General features: G+C 47.1%; 1 protein-coding gene across 1 annotated transcript in view; it reads right to left on the bottom strand.

Annotated features, from left to right (window-relative positions):
* LOC115163089 (signal-induced proliferation-associated 1-like protein 2) overlaps positions 1 to 17,731 on the bottom strand; it is a gene marked incomplete in the record, with an annotated part of 359,029 nt that overhangs the window by 70,089 nt on the left and 271,209 nt on the right. The window contains 3 exon segments of the mRNA XM_029714698.1: positions 4,535 to 4,626; positions 5,158 to 5,267; positions 15,602 to 15,742. Coding sequence (XP_029570558.1) covers positions 4,535 to 4,626; positions 5,158 to 5,267; positions 15,602 to 15,742 — 343 coding nt within the window.

Genomic DNA, 17,731 nt, shown 5'->3' with positions numbered 1-17,731 from the left:
ACGACTGGTCTGCCGACGTAATCCCATCCATTGTGCCCTCAACCAGCCTTTGCCAGACGTCGGAGCAGACGCTTCTGGCCTGCTAACTTTTTTTTTGAACGCCATGTCTCCCGCTTGCTAGCGTAGTAACGACAACCTAGCGGCTTCCCTGTTTCATCTATTGCTGTACACTGGACCCTATGTTCACTTGGCTACATAGCTGATGCTTACTGGACTGTTCATTTATCACGGTACTCCATTTTGTTTATTTTGTTTATCTGTCAGCTCTAGCCCCGAACTCAGGCCCTGTGTGTAGTTAACCGACCCTCTCTGCCCATTCATCGCCATTTTACCTGTTGTTGTCTTAGCTGATTAGCTGTTGTCTTACCCACTGTTGACTTAGCTAGCTCTCCCAATCAACACCTGTGATTGCTTTATGCCTTGCTTTGTCTCTCTCTAATGTCAATATGCCATGTATACTGTTGTTTAGGATAGTTATCATTGTTTTAGTTTACAGTGGAGCCCCTAGTCCCACTCTACATGCCTCAGATTCCTCCTTTGTCCCACCTCCCACACATGCGGTGACCTCACCCAGCATAACCAGCATGTCCAGAGATGCAGACCTCTCTTATCGTCACTCAATGCCTAGGTTTACCTCCACTGTACCCGCACCCCACCATACCCCTGTCTGTACATTATGCCCTGAATCTATTCTACCACGCCCAGAAATCTGCTCCTTTTATTCTCTGTCCCCAACGCACTAGACGACCAGTTTTAATAGCCTTTAGCCGTACCTTCATCCTACTGCTCCTCTGTTCCTCGGGTGATGTGGAGGTTAACGAAGCCCCTGCGTGTCCCCAGGCACTCTTATTTGTTTACTTCTGTAACCGTAAAAGCTTTGGTTTCATGCATGTTAACACCAGAAGCCTCCTCCCTAAGTTTGTTTTACTCACTGCTTTAGCACACTCCGCCAACCCTGATGTCCTAGCCGTGTCTGAATCCTGGCTTAGGAAGGCCACAAAAAAATCGGAGATTTCCATCCCCAACTACAATATTTTCTGTCAAGATAGAACTGCCAAAGGGGGAGGAGTTACACTCTACTGCAGAGAGAGCTTGCAAAGTTCTGTCATACTTTCCAGGTCTATACCCAAACAGTTCGAACTTGTAATTTTAAAAATGAATCTCTCCAGAAATAAGTCTCTCACTGTTGCCGCCTGTTATAGACCCCCCTGAGCTCCCAGCTGTGCCCCTCACACCATATGTGAATTGATTGCCCCCCATCTATCTTCAGGGCTCATTATGTTAGGTGATCTAAACTGGGATATGCTTAACACCCTGGCAGTCCTACAATCTAAGCTAGATGCCCTCAATCTCACACAAATTATCAAGGAAACCACCAGGTACAACCCTAAATCTGTAATCATGGGCACCCTCATAGCTATTATCCTGACCAACTTGCCCTCCAAATACACCTCTGCTGTTTTAAATCAGGATATCAGCAATCACTGCCTCATTGCCTGCATCCGCTATGGGTCCGCGGTCAAACGACCACCTCTCCTCACTGTCAAACGCTCCCTAAAACACTTCTGCGAGCAGGCCTTTCTAATTGATCTGGCCCGGGTATCCTGGAAGTATATTGACCTCATCCCGTCAGTAGAGGATGCCTGGTCTTTCTTTAAAAGTAATTTCCTCACCATCTTAAATAAACAATGAACCATTTAAAAAAATGTAGAACTAAGAACAGATATAGCGGACTGCCCTCGACCAGCAAAAAAACATCCTGTGTCGGACTGCACTAGCATCGAATAGTCCCCGCGATATGCAACTTTTCAGGGAAGTCAGGAACCAATACACACAGACAGTTTGAAAAAGCTAGCCTTTGCTTTCCTAACAGAAATTTGCATCCTGTAGCTCTAACTCCAAAAAGTTTTGGGACACTGTAAAGTCCATGGAGAGTAAGAGCGCCTCCTCCCAGCTGCCCAATGCACTGAGGCTAGGAAACATTGTCACCAATGATAAATCCACAATAATCGAGAATTTCAATAATCATTTCTCAACGGCTGGCCATGCTTTCCTCCTGGCTACCCCAACCCCAGCCAACAGCACTGTACCCCCCGCAGCTAATTGCACAGGCCTCCCCAGCTTCTCCTTCACCCAAATCCAGGTAGCAGATGTTCTGAAAGAGCTGCAAAACCTGGACCCGTACAAATCAGCTGGGCTAGACAATCTGGACCCTCTCTTTCTAAAATGATCTGCCGCCACTGTTGCAACCCCTATTACCAGTCTGTTCAACCTCTCTTTTGAATCGTCCGAGATCCCTAAAGATTGGAAAGCTGCTGCGGTCATCCCCCTCTTCAAAGGGGGTGACACGCTAGACCCAAACTGTTACAGACCTATATCTATCCTACCCTGCCTTTCTAAGGTCTTCGAAAGCCAAGTTAACAAACAGATCACTGACCACTTCGAATCCTACCATACCTTCTCCGCTGTGCAATCCGGATTCCGAGCTGGTCACGGGTGGACCTCAGTCACGCTCAAGGTACTAAACCATATCATAACAACCATCGATAAGAGACAAGTACTGTGCAGCTGTATTCATCGACCTGGCCAAGGCTTTCGACTCTGTCAATCACCGTATTCTAATTGGCAGACTCAACAGCCTTGGTTTCTCAAATGCCTGCCTCGCCTGGTTCACCAACTACTTCTCAGATAGAGTTCAGTGTGTCAAATCAGAGGGCCTGTTGTCCGGAACTCTGCCAGTCTCTTGGGGGTGTCACAGGGTTAAATTCTCAGGCCGACTCTTTTCTCTGTATATTTCAACGATGTCGCTCTCACTGCTGGATATTCCTTGATCCACCTCTATGCAGATGACACCATTCTGTATACATCTGGCCCTTCTTTGGACACTGTGTTAACTAACCTCCAAACGAGCTTCATTGCCATACAACACTCCTTCCGTGGCCTCCAACTGCTCTTAAACGCTAGTAAAACTAAATTCATGCTCTTCAGCCGATCGCTGCTCCCACCCACCCTACCTAGGTGTCTGGTTAGACTGTAAACTCTCCTTCCAGACTCATATTAAACATCTCCAATCCAAAATTAAATCTAGAATCGGCTTCCTATTTCGCAACAAAGCCTCCTTCACTCACGCTGCCAAACATACCCTCGTAAAACTGACTATCCTACCGATCCTTGACTTCGGCGATGTCATTTACAAAATAGCCTCCAACACTACTCAGCAAACTGGATGTAGTTTATCACAGTGCCATCCGTTTTGTCTCCAAAGCCCCATATACCACCCACCACTGCGACCTGTATGCTCTCGTTGGCTGGCCCTCGCTACACATCTGTTGCCAAACCCACTGGCTCCAGGTCATCCATACGTCTTTGCTAGGTAAAGCTCCGCCTTATCTCAGCTCACTGGTCACCATAGCAGCACCCACCCGTAGCACGCGCTCCAGCAGGTATATCTCACTGGTCATCCCCAAAGCCAACACCTAATTTGGCCGCCTTTCCTTCCAGTTCTCTGCTGCCATTGACTGGAACGAATTGCAAAAATCGCTGAAGTTGGAGACTTATATCTTCCTCACTAACTTTAAGCATCAGCTATCTGATCAGCTAACATATCGGTGCACCTGTACACAGCCCATCTGTAAATAGCCCATCCAACTACCTACCTCATCCCCATATTGTTTTTATTTACTTTTTCTGCTTTTTTGCACACCAGTATTTCTACTTGCACATCATCATCTGCACATCTATCACTCCAGTGTTAATTTGCTAAATTGTAATTACTTCGCTACTATGGCCTATTTATTGCCTTACCTCCTTACGCCATTTGCACACACTGTATATAGACTTTTTCTATTGTGTTATTGACTGTACGTTTGTTTATTCCATGTGTAACTCTGTGTTGTTGTTTTTGTCGCACTGCTTTGCTTTATCTTGGCCAGGTCGCAGTTGTAAATGAGAACTTGTTCTCAACTGGCTTACCTGGTTAAATAAAGGTGGAATAAATAGAAATAATTAAAAAAATCATCACTGAGAGTGTGAAAGAGAAAAAGAAAAAGAGAAAACAAGAGATACACACAGATAGACCCATCCCCCTGGCATAAAACAACCTCACTCCCACATCCAAAACCTTTATCCTAAACATTCAGATCTCAAAACATCCATGTTACCTGTCTACGAACTGAACCAACCAGACACCTCTTCTCTACCAACCAGACACCTCCTCTCTACCAACCAGACACTTTCCTCTCCACCAACCAGAGACTTTCCTCTCCACCAACCAGACACCTCCTCTCTACCAACCAGACACCTCCTCTCTACCAACCAGACACCTCCTCTCTACCAACCAGACACCTCTTCTCTACCAAGCAGACACCTACTCTCTACCAATCAGACACCTCCTCTCTACCAACCAGATACCTCCTCTCCACCAACCAGACACCTCCTCTCTACCAACCAGACACCTCCTCTCTACCAGACACCCAGAGATGTGACACCCAGCCTTCGACGCCCCCATAGCCACAGCCCACACCCAGTCACTTACCCCCCGGTTCTGCTTGTTGGGTGACTCCTTGCCCCCATCCCTGTGTTTCCGAGAGTTGAGGATCTTGGTGGAGGGGATGTGCCACTTGGCCTCTGTAGAGAGGGGTAGGAAGAGAAGACGGGCGAGATGAAGAGTGGCTAGAGAAAGGATTGCATGATCCCTGAATGTGTCCTACAGGGTTACCACAGGCACAGTAGAGGTCATCTAGAGGTCATCTAATGTGGAGGTAGGAGACAGACAGTAGAGGTCATCTAGAGGTCATCTAATGTGGAGGTAGGAGACAGACAGTAGAGGTCATCTAATGTAGAGATAGGAGACAGACTGTAGAGGTCATCTAGAGGTCATCTAATGTAGCGGTTGGAGACAGACTGTAGATGTCATCTAGAGGTCACATAATGTAGAGGTAGGAGACAGACTGTAGAGGTCATCTAGAGGTCACCTAATGTAGAGGTAGGAGACAGACTGTAGAGGTCATCTAGAGGTCATCTAATGTAGAGGTAGGAGACAGACTGCAGAGGTCATCTAGAGGTCACCTAATGTAGAGGTAGGAGACAGACTGTAGAGGACATCTAGAGGTCATCTAATGTGGAGGTAGGAGTAAAATAGGGAGCAGAGTGACTCACCTGCCGACCGTGTACTCTCAAGGGTGGGCTCTCTGAGGGTGTCCCTGTACCCCTCTCTGTCTCCCCCCTGTAGCTCTCTGGGGCACTCATGGAGGACCGAGGATGGACACCTGGAAAGGGATGGAGGAGAGTGAGCTAACTAACATACTGTCAGGGATGGAGAGGTGAGGAGGGCCATTGACTGAGCTAGCATAGTGGGAGAGGTAAATAATGGACAATAGAGACAGCTAGCTGCTAGCATACAGTCAGCAGTAAGGTAAGGAGGGGCTAGCAAACAACTAGCTGCTAGCATACTGTCAGCAGTAAGGTAAGGATGGGCTAGCAAACAACTAGCTGCTAGCATACAGTCAGCAGTAAGGTAAGGATGGGCTAGCAAACAACTAGCTGCTAGCATACAGTCAGCAGTAAGGTAAGGATGGGCTAGCAAACAACTAGCTGCTAGCATACTGTCAACAGTTTTTTATTTTTTCATTTCACCTTTATTTAACCAGGTAGGACAGTTGAGTACAAGTTCTCATTTATAACTGCGACCTGGCCAAGATAAAGCAAAGCAGTGCGACAAAAACAACAACAGCGTTACACATGAATAAACAAACGTACAGTCAATAACACAAGAGAAAAATCTATATACAGTGTGTGCAAATGTAGTAGGATTAGGGAGGTAAGGCAATAAATAGGCCATAGAGGCGAAATAATTACAATTTAACATTAACACTGGAGTGATAGATGTGCAGATGATGATGTGCAAGTAGAGATACTGGGGTGCCAAAGAGCAAGAAGATAAATAACAATATGGGGATGAGGTAGTTGGGTGGGCTATTTACAGATGGGCTGTGAACAGCTGCAGTGATCGGTGAGCTGCTCTATAGTTAGTGAGTGCTTATAGTTAGTGAGTGCTTATAGTTAGTGAGGTAGATATAAGACTCCAGCTTCAGTGACTCTTGCAATTTGTTCCAGTCATCGGCAGCAGAGAACTGGAAGGAAAGGAGGTGTTGGCTTAGGGGATGACCAGTGAAATATACCTGCTGGAGCGCGTGCTACGGGTGGGTGCTGCTATGGTGACCAGTGAGCTGAGATAACGCGGGGCTTTTCCTAGCAAAGACTTATAGATGACCTGGAGCCAGTGGGTTTGGCAAAAGATGTGTAGCGAGGGCCAGCCAACGAGAGCATACAGGTCGCTGTTGTGGGTAGCATATGGGGCTTTAGTGACAAAACCGATGGCACAGTGACAGACAACATCCAATTTGCTGAGTAGAGTGTTGGAGGCTATTTTGTAAAAGACATTGCCGAAGTCAAGGATCGGTAGGATAGTCAGTTTTACGAGGGTAAGTGCGGCAGCGTGAGTGAAGGAGGCTTTGTTGCGAAATAGGAAGCTGATTCTAGATTTAATTTTGAATTGAAGATGCTTAATGTGAGTCTGGAAGGAAAGTTTACAGTCTAATCAGACACCTAGGTATTTGTAGTCCACATATTCTAAGTCAGAACTTTCCAGAGTAGTGATGCTAGTTGGGCGGGTGGGTGTGGCCAGCAATCGGTTGAAAAGCATGCATTTAGTTTTAGTAGCATTTATGAGCATTTGGAGGCCACGGAAGGAGTGTTGTATGGCATTGAAGCTCATTTGGAGGTTTGTTAACACAGTGTCCAAAAAAGGGCCAGATATATACAGAATGGTGTCATCTGCGTAGAGGTGGATCAGAAAATCACCAGCAGCAAGAGTGACATCATTGATATACAGAGAAAAGAGTTGGCCTGAGAATTGAACCCTGTGGCACCCCCATAGAGACTGCCAGAGGTCTGGACAACAGGCCCTCCGATTTGACACACTGAACTCTATCTGAGAAACTAAATACATTACAACGGAACGTTAGCTAGCTACATAGTTGTCTTTGTATCAAAGATAAAGGTAAACGCAGCCACTGCTAGCTAGCCAACTCTACCAGCTACCAGCTAGCAGTACTGTATAATTTTTAGTCAATAAGATTTTTGCAACGAAAGCTTTCGAGTTGTGTAGTCGACTTGTGTAGCTAGCAGGACTGACTTTGTGTTAGCTAGCCAACGTTTAATTACTTCTGCGTTATGAAAGGAACTAGACACGGACACGAATGAGCCATTGGTAGTTAGCTACGGCGTCATAAGACACGGTGCACTGGGTGCGTTTCACCGAAGAATACTGTACCAAGAAATCTAGCTGAATAAACTAAGTTTGAGCCTATTCCTGGAAACATTGAACCATTGTAGTTTACATCAATTATAATTTCTAAGTGGAAGTTGGAATAGTTATATTTGAGTGTTTCAGCGAATGGTTAGTGAGGGAGGCCCTGATCTCTCGCTTCCCGAGTTGTTTAGTTAATTTTCATTCCAATCTCCTTTGCATTAGCGTAGCCTCTCCTGTAGCCTGTCAACTATGTGTCTGTCTATCCCTGTTCTCTCCTCTCTGCACAGGCCACACAAACGCTTCACACCGCATGGCCACTGCCACTCTAACCTGGTGGTCCCAGCGCGCACGACCCACGTTGACTTCCAGGTCTCCGGCAGCCTCTGGAACTGCCGGTCTGCGGCCAACAAGGCAGAGTTCATCTCAGCCTATGCTACCCTCCAGTCCCTCGACTTCTTGGCGCTGACGGAAACATGGATTACCACAGAAAACACTGCTACTCCTACTGCTCTCTCCTCGTCTGACCACGTGTTCTCGCATACCCCGAGAGCATCTGGTCAGCGGGGTGGTGGGACTGGAATTCTCATCTCTCCCAAGTGGACATTCTCTCTTTCTCCCCTGACCCATCTGTCTATCTCCTCCTTTGAATTCCATGCTGTCACAATCACTAGCCCATTCAAGCTTAACATCCTTATCATTTATCGCCCTCCAGGTTCCCTTGGAGAGTTCATCAATTAGCTTGACGCCTTGATAAGTTCCTTTCCTGAGGATGGCTCACCCCTCACAATTCTGGGTGACTTTAACCTCCCTACGTCTACCTTTGACTCATTTCTCTCTGCTTCTTTCTTTCCACTCCTCTCCTCTTTTGGCCTCACCCTCTCACCGTCCCCCCTACTCACAAGGTAGGCAATACGCTTGACCTCATCTTTACTAGACGCTGTTCTTCTACTAATCTCACTGCAACTCCCCTCCAAGTCTCCGACCTCTACCTTGTATCCTTTTCCCTCTCGCTCTCCTCCAACACTACTCACTGTGCCCCTACTCAGATAGTATTGCGCCGTCGCAACCTTCGCTCTCTCTCCTGCTACTCTCTCCTCTTCCATCCTATCATCTCTTCCCTCTGCTCAAACCTTCTCCAACCAATCTCCTGATTCTGCCTCCTCAACCCTCCTCTCCTCCCTTTCTGCATCCTTTGACTCTCTATGTCCTCTATCCTCCCGGCCGGCTCGGTCCTCCCCTCTTGCTCCGTGGCTTGACGACTCATTGCGAGCTCACAGAACAGGGCTCCGGGCAGCCGAGCGGAAATGGAGGAAAACTAGCCTCCCTGCAGACCTGGCATCTTTTCACTCCCTCCTCTCCACATTTTCTTCCTCTGTTTCTGCTGCTAAAGCCACTTTCTACCACTCTAAATTCCAAGCATAGGCCTCTAACCCTAGGAAGCTCTTGACACCTTCTCCTCCCTCCTGAATCCTCCTCCCCCCCTCCCTCCCTCCTCCCTCTCTGCAGACAACTTTGTCACCCATTTTGAAAAGAAGGTTGACGACATCCGATCCTCGTTTGTTAAGTCAAACGACACCGCTGGTCCTGCTCACATTGCCCTACCCTATGCTTTGACCTCTTTCTCCCCTCTCTCTCCAGATGAAATCTTGCGACTTGTGATGGCCGGCCGCCCAACAACCTGCCCGCTTGACCCTATCCCCTCCTCTCTTCTCCAGACCATTTCCGGAGACCTTCTCCCTTACCTCACCTCGCTCATCAACTCATCCTTGACCGCTGGCTACGTCCCTTCCGTCTTCAAGAGAGCGAGAATTGCACCCCTTCTCAAAAAACATACACTCGATCCCTCCGATGTCAACAACTACAGACCAGTATCCCTTCTTTCTTTCCTCTCCAAAACTCTTGAGCGTGCCGTCCTTGGCCAGCTCTCTTGCTATCTCTCTCAGAATGACCTTCTTGATCCAAATCAGTCAGGTTTCAAGACTGGTCATTCAACTGAGACTGCTCTTCTCTGTGTCACGGAGGCTCTCCGTACTGCTAAAGCTAACTCTCTCTCCTCTGCTCTCATCCTTCTAGACCTATCTGCTGCCTTTGATACTGTGAACCATCAGATCTTCCTCTCCACCCTCTCCGAGTTGGGCATCTCCGGCGCGGCTCACTCTTGGATTGCGTCCTACCTGACAGGTCGCTCCTACCAGGTGGCATGGCGAGAATCTGTCTCCGCACCACGTGCTCTCAACACTGGTGTCCCCCAGGGCTCAGTTCCAGGCCCTCTCCTATTCTCGCTATACACCAAGTCACATGGCTCTGTCATATCCTCACATGGTCTCTCCTATCATTGCTACGCAGACGACACACAATTAATCTTCTCCTTTCCCCCTTCTGATAACCAGGTGGCGAATCGCATCTCTGCATGTCTGGCAGGCATATCAGTGTGGATGACGGATCACCACCTCAAGCTGAACCTCGGCAAGACGAAGCTGCTCTTCCTCCCAGGGAAGGACTGCCCGTTCCATGATCTCGCCATCACGCTTGACAACTCCATTGTGTCCTCCTCCCAAGAGCATTGGCGTGACCCTGGACAACACCCTGTCATTCTCCACTAACATCAAGGCGGTGACCCGATCCTGTAGGTATATGCTCTACAACATTCACAGAGTATGACCCTGACTCACACAGGAAGCGGCGCAGGTCCTAATCCAGGCACTTGTCATCTCCTGTCTGGATTACTGCAACTTGCTGTTGGCGGGGCTCCCTGCCTGTGCCATTAAACCCCTACAACTCATCCAGAACGCCGCAGCCCGTCTGGTGTTCAACCTTCCAAAGTTCTCTCACGTCACCCCGCTCCTCCGCACACTCCACTGGCTTCTAGTTGAAACTCGCATCTGCTACAAGACCATGGTGCTTGCCTACGGAGCTGTGAGGTGAACGGCACCTCCGTACCTTCAGGCTCTGATCAGTCCCTACACCCAAAGAAGGGCACTGTGTTCATCCACCTCTGGCCTGCTCGCCTCCCTACCTCTGCGGAAGCACAGTTCCCGCTCAGCCCAGTCAAAACTGTTCGCTGCTCTGGCACCCCAATGGTGGAACAAGCTCCCTCACGACGCCAGGACAGCGGAGTCAATCACCACCTTCCGGAGACACCTAAAACCCCACCTCTTTAAGGAATACCTGGGATAGGATAAAGTAATCCTTCTAACCCCCCCCTACCCTCCCCCCCAAAAAATATATAGATGTACTATTGTAAAGTGGTTGTTCCACTGGATATCATAATGTGAATGCACCAATTTGTAAGTCGCTCTGGATAAGAGCGTCTGCTAAATGACGTAAATGTAAATGTAAATGTAGTTGGTGAACCAGGGGAGGCAGTCATTTGAGAAACCAAGGCTATTGAGTCTGCCGATAAGAATGCGGTGATTGACAGAGTCGAAATCCTTGACCAGGTCGATGAATACGGCTGCACAGTAATGTCTCTTATCGATGGCGATTATGATATGGTTTAGTACCTTGAGTGTGGCTGAGGTGCACCCATGACCAGCTCTGAAACCAGATTGCATAACGGAGAAGGTACGGTGGGATTCAAAATGGTCGGTGATCTGTTTGTTAACTTGGCTTTCGAAGATTTTAGAAAGGCAGGGCAGGATAGATATAGGTCTGTAACAGTTTGGTTCTAGAGTGTCTCCCCCTTTGAAGAGTGGGATGACCGCGGCAGCATTCCAATCTTTAGGGATCTCAGACAATACAAAAGAGAGATTGAACAGGCTAGTAATAGGTGTTGCAACAATTGTGGGGGATAATTTTAGAAGGAGAGGGTCCAGATTCTCTAGCCCAGCTGATTTGTAGGGTTCCAGATTTTGCTGCTCTTTCAGAACATCTGCGATCTGGATTTGGGTGGGGCGGGGGGGGGCGTGTTCAAGTTGCTGCGGCGGGTGCGGAGCTGTTGGCCGGGGTAGGGGTAGACAGGTGGAAATCATTGAGAAATGCTCATTCCAATTCTCGATTATCGTAGATTTATGATGACAGTGTTTGCTAGCCTCAGAACAGTGGGCAGCTGGGAGAGGTGCTCTTATTCTCCATGTACTTTATAGTGTCCCAAAGCCTTTTGGAATTAGTGCTACAGGATGCAAATTTCTGTTTGAAAAAGCTAGCCTTTGCTTTTCTAATTGACTGTGTATATTGGTTCCTGACCTCCCTGTAAAGTTGCATATCGCGGGGGCTTTTCGATGCTAATGCAGTCCGCCACAGGATGTTTTTTTGCTGGTCAAGGGCAGTCAGGTCAGGAGTGAACCGGGGGCTATATCTGTTCTTAGTTCTACATTTTTTGAAAGGGGCATGCTTATTTAAGATGGTGAGGAAATTACTTTTAAAGAGCAACCAGGCATCCTCTACTGACGGGATGAGGTCAATATCCTTCCAGGATACCCGGGCCAGGTCGATTAGAAAGGCCTGCTCACTGAAGAATTTTAGGGAGCGTTTGACAGTGATGAGTGGTGGTCGTTTGACCGTAGACCCATTACTGACGCAGGCAATGAGGCAGTGATTGCTGACATCCTGGTTGAAGGCAGCAGAGGTGTATTTGGAGGGCAAGTTGGTCAGGATAATATCTATGAGGGTGCCCATGTTTACGGATTTAGGGTTGTACCTGGTGGGTTCATTGATAATTTGTGTGAGATTGAGGGCATCTATCTTATATTGTAGGACTGCTGGGGTGTTAAGCATATCCCAGTTTAGGTCACCTAACAGAACGAACTCTGAAGATAGATGGGGCAATCAATTCACATATGGTGTCCAGGGCACAGCTGGGAGCTGAGGTGGGTCTATAACAAGCGGCAACAGTGAAAGACTTATTTCTGGAAAGGTGGATTTTTAAAAGTAGAAGCTCGAACCGTTTCGGCACAGACCTGGATAGCAAGACAGAACTCAGCAGGCTATCTCTGCAGTAAGGTGAGGTTAGGCTAGCATCCTGTCATCAGATAACAGTACTGATAACAATTAGCTACATTACGCAGATCAGGATCATACGAGGTCAAATCATTTGATCTCATTATGGAATCAGATTGAACATGGAGTAGCTTGCCAACACTGACTAACCTTTCTCCTAACAACACTGACTAGCCTTTCTCCTAACAACACTGACTAGTCGTTCCCCTTGTCTCTCTCCCTCCATCTGTCCCTCTTTCTATCCCCCTCTCTCTCTCCATCCTCTCACTCTCGCCCTCCCTCTCTCGCCCTCCCTCTCTCCATCCTCTCACTCTCGCCCTCCCTCTCTCGCCCTCCCTCTCTCCATCCTCTCACTCTCGCCCTCCCTCTCTCGCCCTCCCTCTCGCCACGTTGACAGTCTCTCTCTCTCTCGCCCTCCCTCTCGCCACGTTGATAGTCTCTCTCTCTCTCTCTCTCGCCCTCCCTCTCGCCACGTTGACAGTCTCTCTCTCTCTCTCTCGCCCTCCCTCTCGCCACGTTGAGTCTCTCTCTCTCTCTCTCGCCCCTCCCTCTCGCCACGTTGACAGTCTCTCTCTCTCTCTCTCGCCCTCCCTCTCGCCACGTTGACAGTCTCTCTCTCTCTCTCTCGCCCTCCCTCTCGCCACGTTGACAGTCTCTCTCTCTCTCTCGCCACGTTGACAGTCTCTCTCTCTCTCTCTCTCTCTCTCTCTCTCTCTCTCTCTCTCTCTCTCTCTCTCTCTCTCTCTCTCTCTCTCTCTCTCTCTCTCTCTCTCTCTCTCTCTCTCTCTCTCTCTCTCTCTCTCTCTCTCTCTCTCTCTCTCTCTCTCTCTCTCTCTCTCTCTCTCTCTCTCTCTCTCTCTCTCTCTCTCTTTCTTTCCCTCCCTCCCTCCCTCCCTCCCTCCCTCCCTCCCGCCAGGTTGACAGACTAAACATACTCTGTCTGTAAGAGCTCACTGCTCCCATGAAGTATGTAGAAGTCTGGAACTTGGGCCTGTGGAAGAGTTAGGGTAATGGCAGTATGTACTGTAGTAGTCTGGTAGAGTTAGGGTAATGGCAGTATGTACTGTAGTAGTCTGATAGAGTTAGGGTAATGACAGTATGTATTGTAGTAGTCTGGTAGAGTTAGGGTAATGACAGTATGCAGGGTAATGACAGTATGTAGGGTAATGACAGTATGTCGGGTAATGACAGTATGTACTGTAGTAGTCTGGTAGAGTTAGTGTATTGACAGTATGTAGGGTAATGACAGTATGTACTGTAGTAGTCTGGTAGAGTTAGGGTAATGACAGTATGTAGGGTAATGACAGTATGTACTGTAGTAGTCTGGTAGAGTTAGGGTAATGACAGTATGCAGGGTAATGACAGTATGTAGGGTAATGACAGTATGTCGGGTAATGACAGTATGTACTGTAGTAGTCTGGTAGAGTTAGGGTATTGACAGTATGTAGGGTAATGACAGTATGTAGGGTAATGACAGTATGTAGGGTAATGACAGTATGTACTGTAGTAGTCTGGTAGAGTTAGGGTATTGACAGTATGTAGGGTAATGACAGTATGTACTGTAGTAGTCTGGTAGAGTTAGGGTAATGACAGTATGTACTGTAGTAGTCTGATAGAGTTAGGGTAATGACAGTATGTATTGTAGTAGTCTGGTAGAGTTAGGGTAATGACAGTATGTAGGGTAATGACAGTATGTACTGTAATAGTCTGGTAGAGTTAGGGTAATGACAGTATGTAGGGTAATGATAGTATGTCGGGTAATGACAGTATGTACTGTAGTAGTCTGGTAGAGTTAGGGTATTGACAGTATGTAGGGTAATGACAGTATGTACTGTAGTAGTCTGGTAGAGTTAGGGTAATGACAGTATGTACTGTAGTAGTCTGATAGAGTTTGGGTAATAACAGTATGTACTGTAGTAGTCTGGTAGAGTTAGGGTAATGAAAATATGTAGGGTAATGACAGTATGTACTGTAGTAGTCTGATAGAGTTAGAGTAATGACAGTATTTAGGGTAATGACAGTATGTACTCTAGTAGTCTGATAGAGTTAGGGTAATGACAGTATGTACTGTAGTAGTCTGATAGAGTTAAGGTTATCCCACTGTAGATAGACTAGGATTCCTCTCCCTGTCCCTAACCATAACCCACTGGAGACAGATTAGGATGGATCTCCCTGTCCCTAACCCACTGGAGACAGATTAGGCAGCATCTCCCTGTCCCTAACCCACTGGAGACAGATTAGGATGGATCTCCCTGTCCCTAACCCTAACCCACTGGAGACAGATTAGGCAGCATCTCCCTGTCCCTAACCCACTGGAGACAGATTAGGATGGATCTCCCTGTCCCTAACCATAACCCACTGGAGACAGACTAGGATGGATCTCCTTGTCCCTAACCCACTGGAGATAGATTAGGATGGATCTCCCTGTCCCTAACCCACTGGAGACAGACTAGGATGGATCTCACTGTCCGTAACCTTAAACAACTCGAAAAAGATTAGGATGGATCTCCCTGTCCCTAACCCACTGGAGACAGACTAGGATGGATCTACTTGTTCCTAACCCACTGGAGACAGACTAGGATGGATCTACTTGTTCCTAACCCACTGGAGACAAACTAGGATGGATTTCCCTGTCCCTAACCCACTGGAGACAGATTAGGATGGATTTCCCTGTCCCTAACACACTGGAGACAGATTAGCATGGATCTCCCTGTCCCTAACCCACTGGAGATAGATTAGGATGGATCTCTCTGTCCCTAACCCACTGGAGACAGATTAGGATGGATCTCCCTGTCCCTAACCCACTGGAGACAGATTAGGATGGATCTCCCTGTCCCTAACCCACTGGAGACAGATTAGGATGGATCTCCCTATCCCTAACCCACTGGAGACAGATTAGGATGGATCTCCCTGTCCCTAACCCACTGGAGACAGATTAGGATGGATCTCCCTGTCCCTAACCCACTGGAGACAGATTAGGATGGATCTCCCTGTCCCTGTCCCTAACCCATTGGAGACATACTAGGATGGATCTCCATGTCCCTAACCCACTGGAGACAGATTAGGATGGATCTCCCTGTCCCTAACCCACTGGAGACAGATTAGGATGGATCTCCCTGTCCCTGTCCCTAACCCATTGGAGACATACTAGGATGGATCTCCCTGTCCCTAACCCACTGGAGACAGATTAGGATGCCTCTCCCTGACCAGCTGGGCCTTCCTTACCCCTCCACTCCCCTCCCTCTCCTCCTCCCACTCTTCCTCACTTTCCTCTCTCCTCCCTCTCAACTCCTCTCTTCCTCTCCTCTCCTCTCCTCTCCTCCCCTCCCCCCTCCCCCGGCCAGGTCTTACCCGTCGTATCCAGGCGGTTGAGACCAGGTTCCACTTCCACAGGGTCCCGGGTCACTAGACGACGACTGGTTGCTAGGGGAACTGCGGTAGTGCTGGTCTCCCTTATTACACATGGTCACCTGCGGGTTCTCACAGTCAGCCCTATAGACAGACAACGTATAGAATCTATATATTATATACTGTTATATATTATGCCATGTATAGTAGTGCTGGTCTCCCTTATTAAACATGGTCACCTGCAGGTTCTCACAGTCAGCCCTATAGACAGACAACATATATAATCTATATATTATATACTGTTATATATTATGACATGTAGGTTCTCACAGTCAGCCCTATAGACAGACAACCTGAGGGTTCTCACAGTCAGCCCTATAGACAGACAACCTGAGGGTTCTCACAGTCAGCCCTATAGACAGACAACCTGAGGGTTCTCACAGTCAGCCCTATAGACAGACAACCTGAGGGTTCTCACAGTCAGCCCTATAGACAGACAACCTGAGGGTTCTCACAGTCAGCCCTATAGACAGACAACCTGAGGGTTCTCACAGTCAGCCCTATAGACAGACAACCTGAGGGTTCTCACAGTCAGCCCTATAAACAGACAACATATATAGTAGAAGCTGTTATACACATATGTTAAACAACTTTCTGTCTGTCTGTTTACTGACTTGTCTAAGGTTTTTGATACTGTAGACCACACTCTACTCTTAAATACCGTAAAACTTCAATTAAACGCAGAATCTCAAATAGCTGACTGTCTCTTTTCATTGCACGGCACACATATTAGCAAATAAACGTGTTTCAAATAAACACCAGTTCTAAATTAATAGTTTACGAGGTTACCATGAATTCATTACAGGGTTTAATGTTTTAATTTACAATTTTTAATTTAACCTTTATTTAACTAGGCAAGTCAGTTAAGAACAAATTCTTACTTACAATGATGGCCTACCAAAAGGCAAAAAGCCTCGTTCGGGGACGGGGGCCGGGATAAATATATATAGGACAAAACACACATCACGACAAGAGAGATCTAAGACAACAACACAACAACACAACATGACAACAACATGGTAGCAACACAACATGGCAGCAGTACAACATGGTAGCAGCACAAAACATGGTACAAACAATATTGGGCACAGACAACAGCACAAAGGCAAGAAGGTAGAGACAACAATACATCATGTGAAGCAGCCACAACTGTCAGTAAGAGTGTCCATGATTGAGTCTTTGAATTAAGTGATGGAGATAAAACTGTCCAGTTTGTGTGTTTTTTGCAGCTCGTTCCAGTCGCTAGCTGCAGCGAACTGAAAAGAGGAGCCACCCAGGGATGTGTCTGCTTGTATGTTTGACTAGTTACATTAAATAATTCAGTAATGACTCGAAAAAAATTATGTCAATCATCCGTTTTTATTCGATAAAATAAACTGCTAGCCATTGGCTGCTAACAGCTGAGAGCTGCTAGCTAACTGGCAAGCGCAAAAACAGTCAACTTCGGGAGTACAGACCCCCAGGAATTGGCTGATCGACCTCTACTGGCAAAAGTAAAAATTGCCGGAAATGCACAGTTAAAGAAAAATAATATTCTGTCAACGAAGAGTAATCTATTTTTTTTATAGAGACAAACTAACACAAAAGAAACACGACAGTGTGTAAACGATAACACATTAGTGATGGGAATTAAGAAATTGATTAAAATGCTGGAATTAAAATATGTATACATGATCTCTTCCCTGGAGTAACCAACTAACCAACTAACCAACCAACCAACCAACTAACTAACTAACTAACCAACTAACCAACCAACCAACCAACCGATATCCTCTCACCTGAGGTATTGGCCCTAACTAACTAAGTAACTAACTAACCAACTAACTAACCAGCCAACTAACCAACCAACTAACTAACCAACTAACGGATATCCTCTCACCTGTGGTATTGGCCCTAACTAACTAACTAACTAACTAACTAACTAACTAACTTACTAACTAACTAACTAAATAACTAACTAACTAACTAATGCCAATATCTTGAGAATTGTACAGTGGTGCAGTAGACAGTGATTCTAGAAGTCAGCTGGGGTCAAGAGCCAAAGGGAATCACTGTCACACTGTATGGCTGCTC

This window comes from Salmo trutta, chromosome 2 (genome assembly GCF_901001165.1).
Source record: "Salmo trutta chromosome 2, fSalTru1.1, whole genome shotgun sequence".
Lineage (NCBI taxonomy): Eukaryota > Metazoa > Chordata > Actinopteri > Salmoniformes > Salmonidae > Salmo > Salmo trutta.
This window is presented reverse-complemented; position numbering and strand designations above follow the sequence as displayed.